General features: G+C 34.0%; 2 protein-coding genes and 2 long non-coding RNA genes across 8 annotated transcripts; all 4 read right to left on the minus strand.

The window, feature by feature from the left end:
* Window positions 1-2,000: 2,000 nt before the first annotated feature.
* Window positions 2,001-5,196, minus strand: LOC127073220 (calmodulin-binding transcription activator 5). The gene is made up of 5 exons (XM_051014351.1): window positions 4,874-5,196; window positions 3,622-4,319; window positions 2,904-3,450; window positions 2,364-2,672; window positions 2,001-2,267 (listed from the first exon to the last, which is right to left on the minus strand). The coding sequence occupies exons 1-5, from the start codon at window positions 5,171-5,173 to the stop codon at window positions 2,208-2,210; spliced, it is 1,914 nt and encodes a 637-aa protein (XP_050870308.1). The 5' UTR covers window positions 5,174-5,196; the 3' UTR covers window positions 2,001-2,207.
* Window positions 5,197-6,387: 1,191 nt separating this feature from the next.
* Window positions 6,388-8,771, minus strand: LOC127073223 (uncharacterized). The gene is made up of 3 exons (XR_007785697.1): window positions 8,315-8,771; window positions 7,420-7,490; window positions 6,388-6,807 (listed from the first exon to the last, which is right to left on the minus strand). It is a non-coding gene; the product is annotated as an uncharacterized LOC127073223 (long non-coding RNA).
* A 4,247-nt stretch (window positions 8,772-13,018) lies between these two features.
* On the minus strand, window positions 13,019-25,845 carry LOC127073221 (calmodulin-binding transcription activator 5). Of its 5 annotated transcripts, none has more exons than XM_051014354.1 (5): window positions 25,493-25,845; window positions 24,241-24,938; window positions 23,523-24,069; window positions 22,988-23,290; window positions 13,019-13,228 (listed from the first exon to the last, which is right to left on the minus strand). In XM_051014354.1, the coding sequence occupies exons 1-5, from the start codon at window positions 25,775-25,777 to the stop codon at window positions 13,169-13,171; spliced, it is 1,893 nt and encodes a 630-aa protein (XP_050870311.1). In that variant the 5' UTR covers window positions 25,778-25,845; the 3' UTR covers window positions 13,019-13,168. The 5 variants fall into 5 exon arrangements, with proteins under 5 accessions (XP_050870311.1, XP_050870309.1, XP_050870312.1 ...); XM_051014353.1 differs by lacking the exon at window positions 13,019-13,228 and adding an exon at window positions 22,500-22,891; XM_051014352.1 differs by lacking the exons at window positions 22,988-23,290; window positions 23,523-24,069; window positions 24,241-24,938 and adding exons at window positions 13,325-14,180; window positions 14,352-15,049 and having other exon boundaries at window positions 25,493-25,836.
* On the minus strand, window positions 17,021-18,551 carry LOC127073226 (uncharacterized). The gene is made up of 2 exons (XR_007785700.1): window positions 18,004-18,551; window positions 17,021-17,494 (listed from the first exon to the last, which is right to left on the minus strand). It is a non-coding gene; the product is annotated as an uncharacterized LOC127073226 (long non-coding RNA).
* Window positions 25,846-26,660: the final 815 nt, after the last annotated feature.

The following is a 26,660-nucleotide window of genomic DNA, read 5'->3' on the forward strand; positions in this document are numbered from 1 at the left end:
TTGTGTTTACTTTGAATTCATCACACCTAATACTTTTGTTCTCTTATTGTTATATGTTGATGATATTTTACTAACAAGCAATGATGAGAGTGAATTAACAAAGGTAAAAGTTAAACTTAAAAGGGAGTTTGAAATGAAAGATTTAGGTGTTGCCAATAAAATTTTGGGAATTGAGATGAAAAGGGGTAGTAACAAGAAGTACTTATTCCTATCTCAAGAGACACACTTAAATAAAGTGTTGTACATTTTGAAATGTGTGAAGCTAAGCCCTCAACCCTACCTATATCCCAACAGTTTAATCTGAGCAACGATCAAGTACCTAGTTCAAAAGAAGACAAGGAATTTATGGATGAAATTCTTTATGTAAATGCAATATGCTTTTTTATATATGTCATGATATGTACTTGACTTGATATAACATACTCAATGAGTTTGATGAGCATATTTATGTCAAATTAAGATAAGTTAGATTGACAAGCCTTGAAATGGATTTTGAGATACACCAAAGGTTCACATGGGAAGGATCTTGTTTATGGTGGAGTGGATAAGAAATGCGACAACTCATCTGCCATAGAGGTATTTTTGGACTTTGATTGTGCTGATTGCCTTGACATCAAGAAGTCACTCATAAGGTATATCTTTGCTACATTTGACACGTCTATCAGTTGTAAAGCAATTCTGCAAATATCCACTACATAGAAAGCTTTGTAGAAATTAGTCCAAGAAACTATGATGACATGTTGATTTGTTTTTTTAACCACTTAACTTGTTACTATTATGCTTAGTAAGATTAATAAATATCATTTACTTTGTGCATATTCTTTAATGTCGATCTTACGTTGTATTAGTTTTGTAATTTTGTAAACAACACTATATATAGTGTTTCAAGATTGTAATGTAGTATTAATATTCATCATCAATAAAAAAAGAAAGTGACTATTGCATTCAAATTTCTCTTCTTTTATATTATGTTCTTTAAGTCTTTATTGTTAAAATTTTATTTGTCATTATCTTAAAGTATTTGATGAAATGTGTTCTCATCAAAGATTCATCATTACACATTATATAATATTTTACTCTTTAAAAATTGATCAAGGATTTATTACACATTATATAATATTTTACCCTGTAAAAATTGTAAATAAAATATTTATGGAGTAAAATCAATTGTATGTGTTGGAAATTAAAGAATAACACACAAAAAAACATCATTGTGCATTTTTAATTACCCAAATCATCACCCATTCTATAAAGATAGATTAAATAATCGTATACATTACTCCTCTAGACTATATTTTAAAAATAGAGTATGCTTTAAAAATAAAAAATTTCATCTTAAATCTTAATATTGACCGTACTTTTAAATACCCATATTATCACTCAATATATAGAAACACATTTAACAATTCTATTAACTATTTTTTTAGACTACAAGTCAACGCAAAATGAAGAGTTTCATCTTCGATATTAATAGAAACATATGTTTCTAAACACTATATTTACAAACTACCAAATCAACACAAAATAGAGAATTTTATTTTAAATTTTAATATTGAATACGATGATTGGTTAGATTAAATGCGATGATTGGTTAGATAGAGCTTGCGTAGTTCGGACAAAGAACCTCTTACATCCATACAAAGAACAAAAATGGTTAAATATGTTTGGAAAAAATAAAAATAAACAAAAAATACTATAAACACATCCTCAAATATTTAATATATTACTACTTATTTTTAATCCTCAAGTGTATTTCTTAAATAATATTCGTTTGGATCCCTCACAACTTACATACCCATAACTGATAATGTGTAGTGTGTACTATACTAAAAGTAAAAATGTTCTTACACACGGGTTAATATTTAAGATATGTTGGCGAGAAATAGGTTTATATCAAATACAAATATGAAAAAATTTCTCAGTCACTGATTTTTGGTTGCTTCAGCTCTGATTTTTTTGAGGTGCAACTGTGTGCGAGGGAATGGAGAAGCCCATTAACATCGCCATACCAAGCTTTTTGGTGTTATCTATTCTGTTTATTCGACTTTGGGACGACATAGAGAGGTCAATCACTCATGAAAACATCATACATAATCCATTCTAGGATGTTAAAGAAGGGAATTTACAAACTCCATTTGATATACAAAAACAGCTTCAACCTCCCTTCACATTTCTAAGAACTTTAACTAAACTATGTCTTCACTAAACTATCTCTTCAATCCCATGTCAACTTCAGTACTAATCACCTTTTCATATTCCCGTTCCATCTGCACAAAGGAATATTCTACACGTAAAAACACACCTGTCGCAAAAGCAAATCTTCCTATTCCTATAACGGATCAAACAAAAAAATTAGATGTTACCTTTGCCTGATTAAGTTCCAACTTCATCCTCCTGTAATCTTCTTGCACTTTCTTAGAACGGAACATAGCCTGCACTAGTATTACACTTCTCTCAACGCGATCTTCAGCTTGTTTCCTACCAGTTTTAAAGAATTCCTCTTCTGCATCACTTTGCTGATTCTGATCTCCTTCTGTTTCTGCAGTATTAAGCTGGAGCCCACGGAAGCCTTTTCTCTTTAAACGCCAACGTAGCACTGCTTTCTCAACCACACCAACTGACCAAAGAATTTTATGATAATGTTTCCGTTGTTGAAAGCACCGGAAAGCAGCCTGCATTGTATCAATTAATTTGTTAAATCTCATCTGTATGAACCGACTGACGAAAGAATCTATGATGAGCTAAACTATGCCCATACTTGGTGAATAAAGTCGCGTCAATGCTTATGCCAAAAGAAATCAATCTCGAGTCACTTGATCAGTTTAAGAATGACAAATAAATAACATGTCTTACTAAGAAAAATTGTTAATGGTGAGGGCAGAAAGTGTAGCTCTAGCTCTTACTTGAATCTTGATATCTTGACTGCGCATGTTAAGGAAATCTTTACAAATCTTCCGTGTACGGGATCTATATTGTATGCGAGCAGCAGAAGCCATGACTTTCTTTGTCTCAAAATTACGGAAGGCACGCTGAATCTTCATTGCTGCAACTATTTTGCGCTCTTCAGCTTCTGGGCTGGAAAACTCAACCGCCTTCATTTGTAACTTTAAGGAATGTTTCCTATATGCTTGTTGTATGCGCGCAGCTGCCTCTGCGGCTGTCCGGTAAGCTGCCAATGCATCTTTCAGGTAGAGCTCCTCCTCAGTAAGGTTCTTGGAATTTACTGGATGATACGTGCTAGTTTCCAGTGAGCCACTGGTATTTCCAGCTAAGCTCATGTCATTGAACTGCTCAACTAGAAACTTTTCCGAAAGATAAGCTGCTAAGCCATGATAACCCCTCGTGTGAGCAAGATCAGCGGCAGTATATCCACCAGGGTTTTGGTGAGTTGGATCTGTGACCAAATATGGTTTCGCCCCAACTGACAATAAAGCTGCAACCATTTTCTCCCTGAAGACACAACTTTTATATCAAATACAGTAAGATAGAACAAAATATTTCATTCAAAGTTACAGCAGCATACTTTACCTAAATACATACACAATTAGGTAAACACATAGGAATGGTTTTTATAACAGATATTTAACAGGTTTAAACAACTGGGGTGTTTGTGCATTATACCTTCCATGATATGCGGCCCAATGAAGAGCAGTCCATCCAAATTTGTCCCGGAAATCTAGCGACAAGCCTGACCATGAAAATAAAGTAACCGCCCATGTATATCCCAAAATTGCACACAAATGGATGACACTTTGGCCTTGTGCGTCATATTCAGTAGTCTTACATCCTAAAACAATTTTTTCCGAAAGCCATTCCTTTAATCTGTTTTTCAATGCAATTCCAAACATGGCATCTTTTGCTTGCGAAAATGGAATTTTGTTATCTAAAGTTGACTCCATTAAGTATTGCCAAGTATCGGAAATAAATGACATCTTTAAGGAGAATTCCCTTGCCTCCTTTAATCTACTAGATGATACTTTACTAGAGAAGACATCAAGGCTTTGCTGTTTAGCAAAGAGCAAATAAGCAAGCCTCATCTGATGTTGAAACTCGTCCCAGTTGTTATTTTCTTCCACAGAAGCAACTGGATTGTGCAAAACAGGAGTGCGATACTCAAAATTAACAACTTGGCTGATAGGATTTTGACCATCTAAGCTCATGTAGAGATTCACGAATCCCGGAGAATGCGGTGGTACCCAACATTGATATACCCCATCCTGAACAATACGTGCATGAACGACATAATCACCACAGACACATGTTAGATTGGACTTTGAGAGGTGTAGATAGTCTATTTGAAAGAGTCCAGTCACTAGGATCTGCAAGAAGTGAAGGAACCTAGAAAGCTTAGAAACAACTGTAAAATATTAGTTAGTAAGCATATGTATTTACCGACTTTGATAATGATTTATATGTAACATCAATAGTTCATACTGAAAGCATATCCGATATCCAACATGAATTGGTGTACGGAAAATGTGGTTACATTCAATAATTCACAACAACAATAACAACAACAACCAAGCCTTATCCCACTAAATAAGGTAGGCTACATGGATCAACTTTCACCATCCGAATCGATAAATCCTGAGATTTTTCTAAATAACTTCTCTTATTTACATTCAATAATTTAATTTTCTAAAATTATTATTGGTATCAACAGTAGGTGTCCGTTCAAAATTGTAAGCATTAAAATGTGCATATTCTTCCTGGAGCTTATATTACATAGTTTACAGCTTTGGAGTTCTACAGCTAAGATTGAACGAAAGGACAGAGGAATCAACTAGAAGCTAGAAATCAATTTGTATATTAGTCACAACTGTTATAGATATAATTGCTAGTACGTAGATACACAGACAAAGGAAAGGAAAACCTTTGATGTCTCTGTGGAAGACACCCATGCAGGGGACACATCGGTGAGATTAAATAGTTGTTCTGGAAGGGAAAGTTGCGGATTTTCAACTACCAAAGATGAATAGGATCTGTGACCGGATGAAACTGAGGATACGAGAGCCGAACCATCAACTGAAGAAAGGGAATTAGACATGATTTGGTTCGCCCACTTTCCAAAGCTGTCCTGACTTTGAAATCTGTTATTGATCAAAGTGTTTAAGGAATCAACACCAATTGAAGAGACAGGAAATCTGTCATTGACCAAAGTGTTATTGACCATATTTTTGTAACACTAGCATGTGTTTTTTTTTTTTTAACTTTTTCAATAATCGTTCTAACACTCGTGTATGCAGTGATCTTCAACACTCGTTCGTGTTATTCATGCCTTTTTTAATGCTGGTCTATATTGATTCTAACACTCATCTAAGTTGACATTCCTCTTTTCAGTATTTGTCTGTATTGATTTCCAAGACTCGTTTATATTGATTTTCAACACTCATCTGTGTTGACATTACTTTTTAAGTACTCGTTCGTACTGATTCTCAATATTCACTCATGCTAATCTCACATTTTCAATACTTGTTTGTATTGATTTCCGACACTCGTTTGTGTTAATCATTTTTCCAACGCTTGTTCGTGTCAATCTATTTCCCCAACAGAATTTTACAGTCAATCCCTAACAATTCAACCTACAAGTTGTTTGTCAGACCATATCCCCAATAAAGTAATCCCATCAATACACTTACCTTCATTTCAATATATCACAATTCTCAACGGACAAATTTTTTAATATTCTTGTATTTAATCCTCTTCTATCTTGAATATTCAAAAAGCTGTCGCAATTCGTGCATTCAAGTTCAAGAAGAATAAATAGGGGCAACTGCCATACTCCAAAATTTGCCCCATATTTTTGCTTTTTATCCGACTTATTGTTGCATTCCTCTGCATACATAGTTCTCTTATTAATCATTCATCTAGATACAACCATGCATACATTCATGAAAAATACATTTATATCATTCATTGCGTCAACAAGTATTATGGATTCAAACTCATGTTACTTGTAGCTGACAGGAGATTAGGGTTTTCCCAAGAACCAACCCTAGGTGTCATGAGTGGTGTATTCAAGTGGAGAAGCTTACATTGTGAACTAAGATTCATGAAACTCTAATTATTGATTTTTGATGCTTGTGGATCATGCGGTTTGCATCTTGATCTTGGGATGGATTGTTGGAACCCTAATTCTCAGAATATGATCTTTGGTCACCAGGGTTTGCATCAAGATATTGATATTTGAAAGCAATTATCAGATCATGTTTTGGGCAATTAAGGTCAACTCTAAGGTTGACTTTCTATTGACTGGTCTTTATCAATGTCCCACATGACTTTGTTTGTCCGGTTTTCTTATTTAGATTCAAGGCATTGCAGTTTAAAGCTCAAAATTCATGAAGATTAATTCAAATGCAAGATTCAGACATTCATTTGAATTCAATTTGTGGAAGGAAAAAGGTTTGCTTGGACATAAGTTACAATTCATTTCAAAAGAGTAATTCTCATTACATAAATACCAAACCATGTTACAACATCCAAATCTTGAAAATACATAAAAAAAAAAACCAAACTTTTGAGCTACATATGACTTTGGTCAGTTTACTTTTGACCTACATATGACTTTGGTCAGTTGTTGACTTTTTGGTCAACTGTTGACTTTTTGGTCAACCAGTTGGCCAAAATCAAACCCTTAACTCTAAACCTATAAGCATCCTAATCGCCAGGTTGCATTATCAAGTTTCATGTCCAAACTCCATTCCATCAATATCCATGACCAAACTTCATGATTCCCACTTTGCCTCCAAGCATTCATCATCTTCATGCCAACTTCCCTCACCATGTCATTCTAAGCTTGTAACATCCCTGCAACAATTAAACAACATCAGCCTTCATTCAACTTCAAGCATGACAGATTAATACACAGGCACTGTCAAAAAGCAAGTTAACAGCCTTAAGCCACTAACAATTAACTTCATCCTAAATCAAACCAAGCATGGCATAATGCAACATCTCATAACAGAGATAATATCTAATTGACTAATTTCATAACACTAACAAACATTCTCATAACAGACCTCATTCAGTTAGCATAACACAAATCAAGCAATTCATCACAATTCATAAGTCAATCCCTCAAGTTCTTAGCATAGACATTCGTAGCCAATTTGAACAACAAAATTAGGTGCATTGACAACATTTTAATCATACTTTTCATCAGAGCTAGTTTTTTGTTCAAACATTAACTTGACTTGATTAACTAACAGTAGTAGCAAGTTTCTAACCAAAGCTATCCATTTAGCAATGGAAGCCACAACTGGATTTAACTAATGCATCAACATTCTAACATGACGGCTATGCCTTAAGTAACTTCAACAAAAATTAATCTCACTAACAATTGAGCAGCTAACAGAACTAACAGTTCCCATTAAGGTTTAACACATAACAACCACCAGCTGAGTTTTGTTTCTAATATACCTACTAACAACAATCCAGAATCAACTTAGTTGCAATGCCATTGTCAAAGTGATGATCCTCTCAAGCATGGCCTGCATGATTTAAAAATGCCAAACATTACCATAGATAGCATGCATCTCTAACATCAAACATAACTAACATTTCAAGCACCAATCACTTTTCTCATCAACTAACAAGGGCAGTTCAATTCAGATGCCTTAACACAATTAGTTTCCAAGCAAATAACTATACCACACATTTCATACATTAATATACAATTTTAGTCAGTTCACAACCTCTAACAATCACTAACCATGACTAAGTTTGAACACACTCCAATATCAACTAATTCATGGCAATTTATAACAATTGTTTTCCAAACCAATATCACATTTAACTAGCCCAAAAGTCATTTCAGTTCATCACTATTAACATCATTCCAAAAGGACATTCAAACATGAGCTCATAATGCTAATGATATAGAACAAGGAGTTGACAAGTTCAGTTCAAGCTAATTTCCAATCCAGTTCTCCTGGCATTAATTCAATTTCAGACTTTAAACAAGAATTAACTAACCAAATAAGTTCCTACTAACCTCTAGATTAGTTAAGTAACTATCCTAACAGAGTTGACAACAAGCATACTAACCTAACAGAATCCAACTAACAAACTAACAGTTAATAAAATTCAACTAAATACTTGATTCCTAACCGTTTTTTTAACATAAGTTAATTGAATCTAACTAACCCGACTGACTTTAACAAAATGTTCTAACTTTGTTAAGCATCATAACAAATTTCTCCATGCATTGAACAAGAACAACAACAATGCAGCAAGCAACACCTCCTACAGACTAAAGAAGATAAGAAGATAGCAGAGGAAGAAGAGAGGATCGAAGAAGGAGCAGAAGGCATACCTGAGTTCATCTTTACCTTCAAATTCGACTCGCAACGGAGCACCGCGCCGCCTCCTAGGTAAGCTTTTTTCTTCCATTGTGCGTTACCACCATGTAGCCCGAGGCACGAGGAATCAAAGCCCCAACATCTTGGGCTCAGATTCCTCTTGAGCAGCGTTTAATTGTTGATTTTCGTTTTAGGGTTCTTACATTTATCTGCTCTATTTGGTCTCTACGTTAGAAATTGGGTAAAACGGACTTGAGATAGAGGGAGAGGAGAGTGATACGGTTGTTTTTAATGTTTTTTTTTGAGTTTGTGTGATGAATCGTGTGAGGAAAATGAGGGAATTGTGAGTCTGTTATGATCACGTGCAAGGTGGAAATTTGAGAAGGAATTTGAGGGATTTTGTGGGATAGGGATGCAAACCGTGCATGGTTTGTTAGTGGTCCATGCGCAAGTTGTAATTCTCAAATTGTAATGTAAATTCAAATGTATTAAAATTCAGTTCTTGTTAATCTTGTTGAAGTTCAATTTTTATTTTATTTGAATTTTCCAAATGAATTGGGGACAAAATGTGGAATGTAGTATGACGAGTATGTGAACAAACCATGTGATGACCTTATGTAAACATCCATGTGCAAATTTGTCATGTGATTCATGTATGTATGTCATGAAATTCAAATTTAGTTTTTCTTAAATGGTGATGGCATGTTGTAAAGTTAAAACTCAAAGATATATGAAATGATGATATGGATGATGGCATGAATGTATAGCCTAATGACAATGAGATTAATATTTGCTTTATTAATTATAGATGGTGAAAGAAACAATAGGTTGAATTTAAATAATCTCTTATTAATGAGAAACATGATGATGGATGAAATGAAATAAAATTAGCAAAATGGTCTTCAAAATCAATTGTTGACTTTTAGTCCTTTGATATTGACTTTGACCGATATTGCACGAAGATGTGATGAGATGATATTTGATTATGAGGAATGAATCTGTAGCCATGACCTAGGGACCTTTCATCCTAGCATCAGATGAAATTCAAGTGCCCGTAGCCTGATGACATGAATAGGGATAGGGACAAAATTGGGGTGTGACAATGTTGTCTATGCACACATAAGACAAGACAAGTTGGAACCCAACGCCTTAAAGTGCATGTTTATAGGATATCCAAAAGGCGTCAAATACTATAAGTTATGGTATTTGGAAGATAAACATAGGAAATAGATTTTAAGTAGAGATGTGGTGTTGAATGAGTTTGAAATAGCTTATAAAACAACATCATATATTAACAAAGGACAACTCGATCCAACTCCAAAAAATCAATGTTTGAGGTGGACTCTACTGATATAGCTTAGAGTAAACAAGATGACAACGGGCCACCTGAGAAAGAGTTTCTAGAGGAAACTCAACCTAATGTTGAATTTGAGGCAAATGATTACCTGCTTGCTTAAGATAGGACTAAGATACATATCAAACCACCAAACAAAATTGGTTTTGCTGATTTAATGACTTTCTCCCTCGTAGCTTCTAATGAAGTTTTGGACGAGGAAATGAAATTACTCCATGACAACCATACACGGGAGTTAGTCAAGAAACATGTTGGTTCTAAGTTAGTAAGATGCAAATGGGTCTTCAAGTTGAAAGAGAGGATTCTAGTAGTTCAAGAAGGAAAGTTTAAGGCAATGCTAGTTGCTAGAAGCTTCACACATAGAGAATACATTGAGTATAATGATGTCTTCTCACTAGTAAAAAATCATAGGTCAATCTAGATACTCCTAGTTGTGGTTGCAAAGTTATATTTTGAGTTAGAACAAATGGATGTGAAGACATTTTTTTTTTGGAGAGCCTTAAGAGGTTATATACATGATACAACTGAATGATATAAAGCAAAAGGCAAGGAAAATCTTGTCTATAAGCTAAACAAATCCTTGTGTGGACTGAAGCAATCTCCCAGACAGTTGAATAAAACATTTGATGATTCCATGTTAAGAATTAAGGTCAAAAAAAGTAAGAATGACAATTGTGTTTACTTTGAATTCATCACACCTAATACTTATGTTTTCATACTATTATATGTTGATGATATCTTACTAATAAGAAATGATGAGAGTGAATTAACAAAGGTAAAATTTGAACTTAAAAGGGAGTTTGAAATGAAAGATTTAGCGTTGCCAATAAGATTTTGGGAATTGAGATAAAAAGGGGCAGAAACAAGAAGTATGTGTTCCTATCTCAAGAGACACATTTAAATAAAGTATTGTACATTTTAAAATGTGTGAAGCTAAGCCACCAACCCTACCTATATCCCAACTGTTTACTTTGAGTAACGATCAAGTACCTAGTTCAGAAGAAGACACATAATTTATAGATGAAATTCCTTATGCAAATGCAATATGCTTTATGATATATGTCATGGTATATACTTTACCTGGTATAACATACTCAATAAGTTTGGTAAGCAGGTTCATGTCAAATTCAGATAAGGTAAATTGACAAGTCTTGAAGTGGAATATGAGATAAATCAAATATTCATTTGGGAAGGATCTTGTTTATGGTGGAGATGATAAGAAATGTGACATCTCATCTTCCATAAAGGGATTTGTGGACCCTAATTATGTTGGTTGCCTTGACATCGGGAAGTCACTCATAAGATATATCTTTACTACATTTGATACGTCTATCAGTTATAAAAATATCCTGCAAAAGGTATTTGCTTTTTTCACTACAGAGGAAGAGTATATTACACTAAAAAAGGTTGTAAATGAAGCTCTTTGAGTGAAAAGAAAAACTCGAAAACTCAAGCTTCAAGATCAGATTATCACAATACATTATGATAACTAGAGTTCAATATACTTGACTGAAAATCTAGCCTATCATGAGAGAACTAAACATGTGGACACCAAACTAATTTTTTTTTGGATAAGTCACCTCATAAGAAATTGTGACTATTCATAAAGCTGCTACTGAAGATAACCCAACTGACATGATCATTAAAGTTTTACCAAACAACAAGTTATATCAAGTATTTGGACTTGATTCAGCTTAAGTGATCCTATGTCCACTGTGTGATAAAAACAACAATCACTATTGATCTTTTATTATCATAGTTACTAAACCAAGGTAAAGATTTGTAGGGATTGGTCCAATAAACTATGATGACATGTTCATTTCTTTTTTTAACCACTTAAATGTTTACTATTCATAATAAGATGAGTAAATCTCATTTTGTTTGTATATAAATTCTTTAATGCCGATCTCATATTGTATTAGTTTTGTAATGTGTGGTATTAATATCTGTCATCAATAAAAAAGGAAGTGACTCTTGCGTTCAAATTTCTCTTCTTCTATCTTATATTCTTTAAGTTTTTATTGTTAAAATTTTATTTGTCTTGATTTTAAAGTGTTTGATCAATTGTGTTTTTATCAAAGATTCTTTACACAATAACACGTAAAAAAAAAACAACATTATGGTGCCTTTTTAATTGTCCAAATCATATCACCCCTATAGAGATACATTAAACAATCATGCACATTAATTCTCTAGATTATCTTCTAAAAATGGAGTATGTTTTTAAAATGGAAAGTTAGATCTTAATGTTGGTGTTTTTAAATAACCAAACTATCGCTCAATCCATAGAAATACATTTAACAATCATATTCACTATTTTTTTAAACTACCAAATCAACACAAAATAATGATCAATAGTGATTGTTGTTGACTTAGTAGTCTAGAAATGTTTAACATCATACTCACTACATTTCTAAACTTTCAAATCAACACAAAATAGAAAAAAATTATTTTAGATTTTAATTTTAATGGTAATGATTGGTTAGACAGAATTTGCATAGTTCTGAAGAAGAACCTCTTACTCCCACACAAAAAAACAAAAATTGTTAAGAGATGTTGGAAAAAAAATTATAAACACAAAACAATATTCGTTGTATCCCTCAAATCACTCACTTCTTACATACTCATAACCGATAAATGTGTAGCAAAAATGTTATTTTGACGTAAAAATTACACCTACTATTATTGTAAACATTGTTCACCTATACAATAAACAATGAAATATTATAATAATAAATTTTTCTTTTTAATATTTTTTAAAAATTTTAATTTTTTTTAAATTAAAAATATTTAACTAACTTCGTAACTTCATTATCCAATATTTTCCATATTATTAATCAAATTTATTTTACTACTAAAAATTATTTTTAATATCTGAATATTTATAACTTAATTTCATCACTTCATTAACCAATTTTTTACCTTTCAACCAATTTTATTTTATTATAAAAAATATTTTATTATAAAAAATCATTACTCATACACCGTTCACGGATACTATTCACGGGACGTGTGTACTAAAAAAAACACTATGATGAATGGTGCATGTATCAAAATTTGGTGTAATGTTTGTTGTCAACATAGCACATCTTAATGTATAGTGTGTATTATACTAAAAGTAAAAATGTTTTTGCACACGAGTTAATATTTAAGATTTGTTGGCGAGAAATAGCTTTATATCAATACAAATATGAAAAATATTCTCAGTCACTGATTTTTGGTTGCTTCAGCTCTGATTTTTTTGAGGAGCAACCGTTTGCGAGGAAATGGAGAAGCCCATTAACATCGCCATACCAAGCTTTTTGGTGTTATCTATTCTGTTTATTCATGTTATCTATTCTGTTTATTCAATTTTGGGACGGCATAGAGAGGTCAATCACTCATGAAAACTTCATACATAATCCATTCTAGGATGTTAAAGAAGGGAATTTACAAACTCCATTTGATATACAAAAACAGCTTCAACCTCCCTTCACATTTCTAAGAACTTTGGCTAAACTATGTCTTCACTAAACTATCTCTTCATTCCCATGTCAACTTCAGTACTAATCACCTTTTCATTTTCCCGTTCCATCTGCACAAAGGAATATTCTACACATAAAAACACACGCGGCGCAAAAGCAAATCCTCCTATTCCTATAACGGATCAAACAAAAAAATTAGATGTTACCTTTGCTTGATTAAGTGCCAACTTCATACTCCTGTAATCTTCTCGCATTTTCTTAGAACGGAACATAGCCTGCACTCGTATTACACTTCTCCCAACGCGATCTTCAGCTTGTTTCCTACCAGTTTTAAAGAATTCCTCTTCTGCATCACTTTGCTGATTCTGAACTCCCTCAGTTTCTGCAGTATTAAGCTGGAGCCCACGGAAGCCTTTTCTCTTTAAACGCCAACGATCTTCAGCTTGTTTCCTACCAGTTTTAAAGAATTCCTCTTCTGCATAACTTTGCTGATTCTGATCTCCCTCAGTTTCTGCAGTATTAAGCTGGAGCCCACGGAAGCCTTTTCTCTTTAAACACCAACGATCTTCAGCTTGTTTCCTACCAGTTTTAAAGAATTCCTCTTCTGCATAACTTTGCTGATTCTGATCTCCCTCAGTTTCTGCAGAAGCCATGACTTTCTTTGTCTCAAAATTACGGAAGGCACGCTGAATCTTCATTGCTGCAACCATTTGTAACTTTAAGGAATGTTTCCTATATGCTTGTTGTATGCGCGCAGCTGCATCTGCGGCTGTCCGGTAAGCTGCCAATGCATCTTTCAGGTAGAGCTCCTCCTCAGTAAGGTTCTTGGAATTTACTGGATCATCCGTGCTAGTTTCCAGTGAGCCACTGGTATTTCCAGCTAAGCTCATGTCATTGAACTGCTCAACTAGAAACTTTTCCGAAAGATAAGCTGCTAAGCCATGATAACCCCTCGTGTGAGCAAGATCAGCGGCAGTATATCCACCAGGGTTTTGGTGAGTTGGATCTGTGACCAAATATGGTTTCGCCCCAACTGACAATAAAGCTGCAACCATTTTCTCCCTGAAGACACAACTTTTATATCAAATACAGTAAGATAGAACAAAATATTTCATTCAAAGTTCCAGCAGCATACTTTACCTAAATACATACACAATTAGGTAAACACATAGGAATGGTTTTTATAACAGATATTTAACAGGTTTAAACAATTGGGGTGTTTGTGCATTATACCTTCCATGATATGCGGCCCAATGAAGAGCAGTCCATCCAAATTTGTCTCGGAAATCAAGCGACAAGCCTGACCATGAAAATAAAGTAACCGCCCATGTATATCCCAAAATTGCACACAAATGGATGACACTTTGGCCTTGTGCGTCATATTCAGTAGTCTTACATCCTAAAACAATTTTTTCCGAAAGCCATTCCTTTAATCTGTTTTTCAATGCAATTCCAAACAAGGCATCTTTTGCTTGCGAAAATGGAATTTTGTTATCTAAAGTTGACTCCATTAAGTATTGCCAAGTATTGGAAATAAATGACGTCTTTAAGGAGAATTCCCTTGCCTCCTTTAATCTACTAGATGATACTTTACTAGAGAAGACATCAAGGCTTTGCTGTTTAGCAAAGAGCAAATAAGCAAGCCTCATCTGAAGTTGAAACTCGTCCCAGTTGTTCTTTTCTTCCACAGAAGCAACTGGAGCGTGCAAAACAGGAGTGCGATACTCAAAATTAACAACTTGGCTGATAGGATTATGACCATCTAAGCTCAAGTAGAGATTCACTAATCCCGGAGAATGCGGTGGTACCCAACATCGATATACCCCATCCTGAACAATTTCTGCAGGAACGACTTCATCACCACAGACACATGTTAGATTGGACTTTGAGATGTGTAGATAGTCTATTTGAAAGAGTCCAGTCACTAGGATCTGCAAGAAGTGAAGGAACCTAGAAAGCTTAGAAACAACTGTAAAATATTAGTTAGTAAGCATATGTATTTACCGACTTTGATAATGATTTATATGTAACATCAATAGTTCATACTGAAGGCATATCCGATATCCAACATGAGTTGGTGTACGGAAAATGTGGTTACATTCAATAATTCACAACAACAATAACAACAACAACCAAGCCTTATCCCACTAAATAGGGTAGGCTACATGGATCAACTTTCACCATCCGAATCGATAAATCTCAGAGATTTTTCTAAATAACTTCTCTTATTTACATTCAATAATTTAATTTTCTAAAATTATTATTGGTATCAACAGTAGGTGTCCGTTCAAAATTGTAAGCATTAAAATGTGCATATTCTTCCTGGAGCTTATATTACATAGTTTACAGCTTTGGTGTTCTACCACTAAGATTGAACGAAAGGACAGAGGAATCAACTAGAAGCTAGAAATCAATTTGTATATTAGTTACAACTGTTATAGATATAATTGCTAGTACGTAGATACACAAACAAAGGAAAGGAAAACCTTTGATTTCTCTGTGGAAGACACCCATGCAGGGAATACATCGGTGAGATTAAATAGTTGTTTTGGAAGGGAAAGTTGCGGATCTTCAACTACCAAAGATGAATAGGATCGGTGACCGGATGAAACTGAGGATACGAGAGCCGAACCATCAACTGAAGAAAGGGAATTAGACATGATTTGGTTCGCCCACTTTCCAAGGCTGTCCTGACTTTGAAATCTGTTATTGATAAAGTGTTTAAGGAATCAACACCAATTGAAGAGACAGGAAATCTGTCATTGACCAAAGTGTTATTGACCATATTTTTGTAACACTAGTATGTGTTTTTTTTTTTATTTTTTTTTTATTTTAACTTTTTCAATCAACATTCGTCCTGTTATTCATGCCTTTTTTAATACTGGTCTATATTAATTCTAACACTCATCTAAGTTGACATTCCTCTTTTCAGTATTTGTCTATATTGATTTCCAAGACTCGTTTGTATTGATTTTCAACAGTCAGTGTTGACATTACTTTTTAAGTACTCGTTCGTACTGATTCTCAATATTCACTCATGCTAATCTCACATTTTCAATACTCGTTTGTATTGACTTCCGACACTCGTTTGTGTTAATCATTTTTCCAACGCTTGTTCGTGTCAATCTACTTCCCCAACAGAACATTACAGTCAATCCCCAACAATTCAACCTACAAGTTGTTTGTTAGACCATATCCCCAATAAACTAATCCCATCAATACACTTACCTTCATCTCAATATATCACAATTCTCAACGGACAAATTTTTGAATATTCTTGTATTTAATCATCTTCTATCTTGAATACTCAAAAAGCTGTCGCAATTCGTGCATTCAAGTTCAAGAAGAATAAATAGGGGCAACTGTCATACTCCAAAATTTGCCCTATATTTTTGCTTTTTATCCGACTTATTGTTGCATTCCTCTGCATACATAGTTCTCTTATTAATCATTCATCTAGATACAACCATGCATACATTCATGAGAAATACATTTATATCATTCATTGCGTCAACAAGTATTATGGATTCAAACTCATGTTACTTGTAGTTGAGTGGAGATTAGGGTTTTCCCAAGAACCAACCCTAGGTGTCTTGGGTGGTGTATTCAAGTGGAGAAACTTACATCTTAATTCATGAAACTCTAATTATTGATTTTTGACGCTTGTGGATCATGCGGTTTGCATCTTGATCTTGGGATGGATTGTTGGTCACCAGGGTTTGCATCAAGATATTGATCTTTGGAAGCAATTATCAGATTTTGTTTTGGGCAATTAAGGTCAACTCTAAGGTTGACTTTCTGTTGGCTGGTCTTTATGAATGTCCCACGTGACTTTGTTTGTCCGGTTTTCTTATTTAGATTCAAGGCATTGCAGTTTAAAGCTCAAAATTCATGAAGATTAATTCAAATGCAAGATTCAGACATTCATTTGAATTCAATTTGTAGAAGGAAAAAGGTTTGCTTGGACATAAGTTACAATTCATTTCAAAAGAGTCACTCTCATTACATAAATACCAAATCATGTTACAACATCCAAATCTTGAAAATACATAAAAAAAAACCAAACTTTTGACCTACATATGACTTTGGTCAGTTTACTTTTGACCTACATATGATTTTGGTCAGTTGTTGACTTTTTGTCAACTGTTGACTTTTTGGTCAACTGTTGACTTTTTGGTCAACCAGTTGGCCAAAATCAAACCCTTAACTCTAAACCTATAAGCATCCTAATTGCCAGGTTGCATTATCAAGTTTCATGTCCAAACTCCATTCCATCAATATCCATGACCAAACTTCATGATTCCCACTTTGCCTCCAAGCATTCATCATCTTCATGCCAACTTCCCTCACCATGTCATTCTAAGCTTGTAACATCCCTGCAACAATTAAACAACATCAGCCTTCATTCAACTTCAAGCATGACAGATTAATACACAGGCACTGTCAAAAAGCAAGTTAACAGCCTTAAGCCACTAACAATTAACTTCATCCTATATTAAACCAATTCAAGCATGGCATAATGCAACATCTCATAACAGAGATAATATCTAATTGACTAATTTCATAACACTAACAAACATTCTCATAATAGACCTCATTCAGTTAGCATAATACAAATCAAGCAATTCATCACAATTCATAAGTCAATCCTTCAAGTTCTTAGCATAGACCTTCGATGACATTCAATCATCACACTCATCCTCTAATTCCCATTGAAATCCTCCCCTATTAAATCACTCTCAATCCTCTCAATTACTCACAACTCTACACTCACGTGGCATTGAACAAGAACAACAACAATGCAGCAAGCAACACCTCCTACAGACTAAAGAAGATAAGATAGCAGAGGAAGAAGAGAGGATCGAAGAAGGAGTAGAAGGCATACCTGAGTTCATCTTTACCTTCAAATTCGACTCGTACCGGAGCACCGCGCCGCCTCCTAGGTAAGCTTTTTTCTTCCATTGTGCGTTACCACCATGTAGCCCGAGGCACGAGGAATCAAAGCCCCAACATCTTGGGCTCAGATTCCTCTTGAGCAGCGTTTAATTGTTGATTTTCGTTTTAGGGTTCTTACATTTATCTGCTCTATTTGGTCTCTACGTTAGAAATTGGGTAAAACGGACTTGAGATAGAGGGAGAGGAGAGTGATACGGTTGTTTTTAATGTTTTTTTTTGAGTTTGTGAAATGAATCGTGTGAGGAAAATGAGGGAATTGTGAGTCTGTTATGATCACGTGCAAGGTGGAAATTTGAGAAGGAATTTGAGGGATTTTGTGGGATAGGGATGCAAACCGTGCATGGTTTGTTAGTGGTCCATGCGCAAGTTGTAATTCTCAAATTGTAATGTAAATTCATATGTATTAAAATTCAGTTCTTGTTAATCTTGTTGAAGTTCAATTTTTATTTTATTTGAATTTTCCAAATGAATTGGGGACAAAATGTGGAATGTAGTATGACGAGTGTGCGAACAAACCATGTGACGACCTTATGTAAACATCCATGTGCAAATTTGTCATGTGATTCATGTATGTATGTCATGAAATTCAAATTTAGTTTTTCTTAAATGGTGATGGCATGTTGTAAAGTTAAAACTCAAAGATATATGAAATGATGATATAGATGATGGCATGAATGTATGGCCTAATGACAATGAGATTAATATTTGCTTTATTAATTATAGATGGTGAAAGAAACAATAGGTTGAATTTAAATAATCTCTTATTAATGAGAAACATGATGATGGATGAAATGAAATAAAATTAGCAAAATGGTCTTCAAAATCAATTGTTGACTTTTAGTCCTTTGATATTGACTTTGACCGATATTGTATGAAGATGTGATGAGATGATATTTGATTATGAGGAATGAATCTGTAGCCATGACCTAGGGACCTTTCATCCTAACATCAGATGAAATTCAAGTGCCCATAGCCAGATGATATGAAGAGGGATAGGGACAAAATTGGGATGTGACAGTGTTGTCTATGCACACATAAGACAAGACAAGTTGGAACCCAATGCCTTAAAGTGCATGTTTATAGGGTATCCAAAAGGCGTCAAATACTATAAGTTGTGGTATTTGGAAGATGGACATAGGAAATACATTTTAAGTAGAGATGTGGTGTTGAATGAGTTTGAAATAGCTTATAAAACAACATCATATATTAACAAAGGACAACTGGACCCAACTCCAAAAAATCAATGTTTGAGGTGGATTCTATTGATATAGCTTAGAGTAAACAAGATGACAACGAGCCACCTGAGAAATAGTTTCTAGAGGAAACTCAACCTAATGTTGAATATGAGGAAAATGACTACCTCCTTGCTTAAGATAGGACTAGGATACATATCAAACCACCAAACAAAATTGGTTTTGCTGATTTAATGACTTTCTCCTTTGTAGCTTCTAATGAAGTTTTGGACGAGGAAATGAAATTACTCCATGACAACCATACGTGAGAGTTAGTCAAGAAACATGTTGGTTATAAGTTAGTAAGATGCAAATGGGTCTTCAAGTTGAAAGAGGGGATTCTAGTAGTTGAACAAGGCAAGTTTAAGGCAATGCTAGTGCTAGAAGCTTCACACATAGAGAATACATTGAGTATAACGATGTATTCTCACTAGTAAAAAATCACGGGTCAATATAGATACTCCTAGTTATGGTTGCAAAGTTTGATTTTGAGTTGGAACAAATGGACGTGAAGACATTTTTTTTGGAGAGCCTTAAGAGGTTATATACATGATACAACAAAATGATATGAAGCAAAAGGCAAGGAAAATCTTGTCTATAAGCTAAACAAATCCTTGTGTGGACTGAAGCAATCTCCCAGACAGTTGAATAAAACATTTGATGATTCCATGTTAAGAATTAAGGTCAAAAGAAGTAAGAATGACAATTGTGTTTACTTTGAATTCATCACGCCTAATACCTATGTTTTCATACTATTATATGTTGATGATATCTTACTAATAAGAAATGATGAGAGTGAATTAACAAAGGTAAAATTTGAACTTAAAAGGGAGTTTGAAATGAAAGATTTAGCGTTGCCAATAAGATTTTGGGAATTGAGATAAAAAGGGGCAGAAACAAGAAGTACTTGTTCCTATCTCAAGAGACACATTTAAATAAAGTATTGTACATTTTAAAATGTATGAAGCTAAGCCACCAACCATACCTATATCCCAACTGTTTACTTTGAGTAACGATCAAGTACTTAGTTCAGAAGAAGACACATAATTTATGGATGAAATTCCTTATGCAAATGCAATATGCTTTATGATATATGTCATGGTATATACTTTACCTGGTATAACATACTCAGTAAGTTTGGTAAGCAGGTTCATGTCAAATTCAGATAAGGTAGATTGACAAGTCTTGAAGTAGATTATGAGATAAATCAAATATTCATTTGGGAAGGATCTTGTTTATGGTGGAGGTGATAAGAAATGTGACATCTCATCTTCCATAAAGGGATTTGTGGACCCTAATTATGTTGGTTGCCTTGACATCGGGAAGTCACTCATAAGGTATATCTTTACTACATTTGATACGTCTATCCGTTATAAAGAAATCCTGCAAAAGGTATTTGCTTTATCCACTACAGAGGAAGAGTATATTACACTAACAAAGGTTGTAAATGAAGTTCTTTTAGTGAAAAGAAAAACTCGAAAACTCAAGCTTTAAGATCAGATTATCACAATACATTGTGATAACTAGAGTTCAATACACTTGACTGGAAATCTAGCCTATCATGAGAGAACTAAACATATGGACACCAAACTATTCTTTTTTTATAAGTCACCTCAGAAGAAGTTGTGACTATTCAGAAAGTTGTGACTATTCAGAAAGTTGCTACTGAAGATAATCTAACTGACATGATCATTAAAGTTTTACCAAGCAACAAGTTATATCAAGTGTTTGGACTTGATTCAGCTTAAGTGATCCTATGTCCATTGTGTGATAAAAACAACAATCACTATTGATCTTTTATTGTCATAGTTACTGAACCAAGGTAAAGATTTGTAGGGATTGGTCCAATAAACTATGATGACATGTTCATTTTTTTTAACCACTTAAATGTTTACTATTTATAATAAGATTAGTAAATATCATTTACTTTGTATATAAATTCTTTAATGTCGATCTCATATTATATTAGTTTTGTAATTTGTGGTATTAATACCTGTCATCAATTAAAAAAGAAAGTGACTATTGCATTCAAATTTTTCTTTTTCTATCTTATATTCTTTAAGTCTGTATTGTTAAAATTTTATTTTTCTTGATCTTAAAGTGTTTGATCAATTGTGTTTTTATCAAAGATTCATTACACAATAACACGTAAAAAAAACAACAACATTGTGATGTCTTTTTAATTGCCCAAATCATATCACCCGTTCTATAAAGATACATTAAACAATCATACACATTAATTCTCTAGATTATCTTCTAAGAGTATGTTTTTAAAATGGAAAGTTAGATATTAATGTTGGTGTTTTTAAATAACCAAACTATCAAATCAACGCAAAATAGAGATCAATAATGAATGTTGTTGACTTGGTAGTCTAGAAATCGTTAACATCATACTCACTACATTTCTAAACTTTCAAGTCAACACAAAATAGAAAAAAATTATTTTAGATTTTAATTTTAATTGTAATGATTGATTAGATAGAATTTGAATAGTTCTGACGAAGAACCTCTTACCCCCCACACCAAAAACAAAAATTGTTAAGAGATGTTGGGAAAAAAAATTATAAACACATCCTCAAATACTTAATTTATTAAATAATATTCGTTGTATTCCTCATATCATACATACCCATGACTAATTTATTAAATAATATTCATTTGTATCCCTAACATCCCTCACTTCTTACATACCCATAACCAATAAATGTGTAGCAAAAACATTATTTTGAGACAAAAATTACACATACCATTATCGTAAACATTATCCACCAATAGTGAAATATTATAATAATAAATTTTTCTTTTTAATATTTTTAAATTTGTTTTTTTAAATTAAAAATATTTAACTAACTTCATAACTTCATTATCTAATATTTTACATATTATTAATCAAATTTATTTTACTACTAAAAATTATTTTAACATCGGGATATTTATAACCTAACTTCATCACTTAATTAACCAATTTTTTACCTTTCAACCAATTTTATTTTATTATTAAAAATATTTTATTATAAAATATCATTACTCATACACCATTCACGGACGTGTGTACTAAAAAAAACACTACGATGAACAGCGCATGTATCAAAATTTGGTGTAATATTTGGTGTCAACATAGCACACCTGAATGTATAGTGTATTATACTAAAAGTAAAAATGTTTTTGCACACGAGTTAATATTTAAGATAAGTTGGCGAGAAATAGCTTTATATCGATACAAATATGAAAAAATTTCTCAGTCAATGATTTTGGTTGCTTCAACTCTGATTTTTTTGAGGTGCAACCGTGTGCGAGGGAATGGAGAAGCCCATTAACATCGCCATACCAAGCTTTTTGGTGTTATCTATTCTGTTTATTCGACTTTGGGACGGCATAGAGAGGTCAATCACTCATGAAAACTTCATACATATTCCATTCTAGGATGTTAAAGAAGGGAATTTACAAACTCTATTGATATACAAAAACAGCTTCAACCTCCCTTCACATTTCTAAGAACTTTGGCTAAACTATGTCTTCACTAAACTATCTCTTCATTCTCATGTCAACTTCAGTACTAATCACCTTTTCATTTTCCCGTTCCATCTGCACAAAGGAATATTCTACACATAAAAACACACGCGGCGCAAAAGCAAATCCTCCTATTCCTATAACGGATCAAACAAAAAAATTAGATGTTACCTTTGCTTGATTAAGTGCCAACTTCATCCTCCTGTAATCTTCTTGCATTTTCTTAGAACGGAACATAGCCTGCACTAGTATTACACCTCTCTCAACGCGATCTTCAGCTTGTTTCCTACCAGTTTTAAAGAATTCCTCTTCTGCATCACTTTGCTGATTCTGATCTCCCTCTACTTCTGCAGTATTAAGCTGGAGCCCACGGAAGTCTTTTATACGCCAATGTAGAATTGCTTTCTCAAGCACACCAACTGACCAAAGAATTTTACGATACTGTTTCCGTATTTGAAAGCCCCGGAAAGCAGCCTGCATTGTATCAATTAATTTGTTAAAACTCAGCCATATAAACCGACTGAGGAAAGGATCTACAATGAGCTAAACTACGGTCGTACTTGGTTAGAAAAGGTCATGTTAATGTTTATGCCAAATGAAATCAATCTCGAGTCACTTGATCAGTTTAAGAATGACAAATAAATAACATGTCTTACTAAGAACAATTGGTAATGGTGAGGGCAGAAAGTGTAGCTCTAGCTCTTACTTGAATCTTGATAACTTGACGGCGCATGTTAAGGAAATCTTTACGAATCTTCCATGTACGGAATCTATATTGTATGCGAGCAGCAGCAGCCATGACATTCTTTGTCTCAAAATTACGAAAGGCAGGCTGAATCTTCATTGCTGCAACTATTTTGCGTGCTTCAGCTTCTGGGCTGGAAAACTCAACCGCCTCCGTTTGTAACTTTAAGGAATGTTCCCTATATGCTTGTTGTATGCGTGCAGCTGCATCAGCGGCTGTCCGGTAAGCTGCCAATGTATCTTTCAGGTAGAGCTGCTCCTCAGTAAGGTTCTCGGAATTTACTGGATCATCCGTGCTAGTTTCCAGTGAGCCACTGGTATTTCCAGCTAAGCTCATGTCATTGACCTGCTCAACTAGAGACTTTTCCGAAAGATAAGCTGCTAAGCCGTGATAACCCCTCGTGTGAGCAAGATCAGCGGCAGTATATCCACCAGGGTTTTGGTGAGTTGGATCTGTGACCAAATTTGGCTTCGCCCCAACTGACAATAAAGTTGCAACCATTTTCTCACTGAAGACACAACTTTTGTATCAAATACAGTAAGATAGAACAAAATATTTCATTCAAAGTTCCAGCGGCATACTTTACCTAAATACGTACACAATTAGGTAAAAACATATGAATGGTTTTTATAACAGATAGTTAACAGGTTTAAGCAATTGGGGTGTTTGTGCATTATACCTTCCATAATATGCGGCCCAATGAAGAGCAGTCCATCCAAATTTGTCCCGGAAATCTAGCGACAAGCCTGACCATGAAAATAAAGTAACCGCCCATGTATATCCCAAAATTGCACACAAATGGAGGACACTTTGGCCTTGTGCGTCATATTCAGTAGTCTTACATCCTAAAACAATTTTTTCCGAAAGCCATTCCTTTAATCTGTTTTTCAATGCAATTCCAAACAGGGCATCTTTTGCTTGGGAAAATGGAATTTTGTTATCTAAAGTTGACTCCATTAAGTATTGCCAAGTATTGGAAATAAATGACGTCTTTAAGGAGAATTCCCTTGCCTCCTTTAATCTACTAGATGATACTTTACTAGAGAAGACATCAAGGCTTTGCTGTTTAGCAAAGAGCAAATAAGCAAGCCTCATCTGAAGTTGAAACTCGTCCCAGTTGTTCTTTTCTTCCACAGAAGCAACTGGAGCGTGCAAAACAGGAGTACGATACTCAAAATTAACAACTTGGCTGATAGGATTATGTCCATCTAAGCTCAAGTAGAGATTCACGAATCCCGGAGAATGCGGTGGTACCCAACATCGGTATACCCCATCCTGAACAATTTCTGCAGGAACGACTTCATCACCACAGACACATGTTAGATTGGACTTTGAGATGTGTAGATAGTCTATTTGAAAGAGCCGAGTCACTAGGATCTGCAAGAAGTGAAGGAACCTAGAAAGCTTAGAAACAACTGTAAAATATTAGTTAGTAAGCAAATGTATTTACCGACTTTGATAATGATTTATATGTAACATCAATAGTTCATACTGAAAGCATATCCGATATCCAACATGAGTTGGTGTACGGGAAATGTGGTTACATTCAATAATTCACAACAACAATAACAACAACAACCAAGCCTTATCCCACTATATGGGATAGGCTATATGGATCAACTTTCACCATCCAAATCGATAAATCACGCGATTTTTCTAAATAACTTCTCTTATTTACATTCAATAATTTAATTTTCTAAAATTATTATTGGTATCAACAGTAGGTGTCCGTTCAAAATTGTAAGCATTAAAATGTGCATATTCTTCCTGGAGCTTATATTACATAGTTTACAGCTTTGGAGTTCTACCGCTAAGATTGAACGAAAGGACAGAGGAATCAACTAGAAGCTAGAAATCAATTTGTATATTAGTCACAACTGTTATAGATATAATTGCTAGTACGTAGATACACAAACAAAGGAAAGGAAAACCTTTGATTTCTCTGTGGAAGACACCCATGCAGGGAACACATCGGTGAGATTAAATAGTTGTTCTGGAAGGGAAAGTTGCGGATCTTCAACTACCAAAGATGAATACGATTCGTCACCGGATGAAACTGAGGATACGAGATCCGAACCATCAACTGAAGAAGGGGAATCAGACATGATTTGGTTCGCCCACTTTCCAAAGCTGTCCTGACTTTGAAATCTGTTATTGGTCAAAGTGTTTAAGGAATCAACACCAATTGAAGAGACCGGAAATCTGTCATTGACCATATTTTTCTAACACTAGCATGTGTTTTTTATTAAAAAAAATTCATTACTTAGTCCATGTTACATTATCTTTTTCAACACTAGTGTTGATTATATTCCTTTTCAATACTCGTCAACGGGGCCGGTCCAGTGCAATTGCGGTAGCAAAGATTCCAAATTTTGAAATTTTGATTTTTTTTTTTATAAATATTAATAAAAATAAAAAAAATATTATAAAAAAAATATTGTGTTAGAAACTCAATACATACAAAAATTAAGATTGATCAAAACTTAAAATAATTATACTTAATTTTTTTTATTAATGTATAATTGTATTTTGATATATTTTTTTAATTATTATAATTGTATTTTTTAAAAGATATTTGGTCCATTTTTGAAATTAGAATGGATCTTCGAGATGATTGGGTCGGCCTGCTCGTCAATATTGACGTCTAACACTCGTTTGTGTTGTTCATGTCTTTCTCAATACTGGTCTATATTGATTCCAACACTCATCTGTGTTGACATTCCTCTTTTCAGTACTCGTCTGTATTGATTTCTAAGACTCGTTTGTATTGATTTTTAACACTCATCTGTATTGACATTATCTTTTCAGTACTCGTTCGTACTGATTCCCAATATTCACTCATGCTAATTCACATTTTCAATACTCATTTGTATTGACTTCTGACACTCGTCTGTGTTAATCATTTTTCCAACGCTTGTCCGTGTCAATCTATTTCCCCAATAGAACATTACAGTCAATCCCCAGCAATTCAACCTACAAGTTGTCTGTCAGACCATATCCCCAATGAACTAATCCCATCAATATATTTACCTTCATTTCAATACATCACCATTCTCAACGGGTAAATTTTTGGATACTCTTGTATTTAATCCTCTTCTA

This window comes from Lathyrus oleraceus, chromosome 4, assembly GCF_024323335.1.
Source record: "Lathyrus oleraceus cultivar Zhongwan6 chromosome 4, CAAS_Psat_ZW6_1.0, whole genome shotgun sequence".
Classification (NCBI taxonomy): Eukaryota; Viridiplantae; Streptophyta; class Magnoliopsida; order Fabales; family Fabaceae; genus Lathyrus; species Lathyrus oleraceus.

Bases quoted from the DNA above. Each gene is read 5' to 3' on its own strand.
- LOC127073220 (XM_051014351.1), bottom strand. From the start codon at position 5,173: ATGGTCAATAACACTTTGGTCAATGACAGATTTCCTGTCTCTTCAATT. The intron at 4,320-4,873 runs GTTTTCCTTTCC...CACTTCTTGCAG, and splicing joins CTTCCACAGAGACATCAAAG to ATCCTAGTGACTGGACTCTT. The intron at 2,268-2,363 runs GTAACATCTAAT...TCCTTTGTGCAG, and splicing joins TGGAACTTAATCAGGCAAAG to ATGGAACGGGAATATGAAAA.
- LOC127073221 (XM_051014352.1), bottom strand. From the start codon at position 25,777: ATGGTCAATGACAGATTTCCGGTCTCTTCAATTGGTGTTGATTCCTTA. The intron at 15,050-25,492 runs GTTTTCCTTTCC...CACTTCTTGCAG, and splicing joins CTTCCACAGAGAAATCAAAG to ATCCTAGTGACTGGACTCTT. The intron at 13,229-13,324 runs GTAACATCTAAT...TCCTTTGTGCAG, and splicing joins TGGCACTTAATCAAGCAAAG to ATGGAACGGGAAAATGAAAA.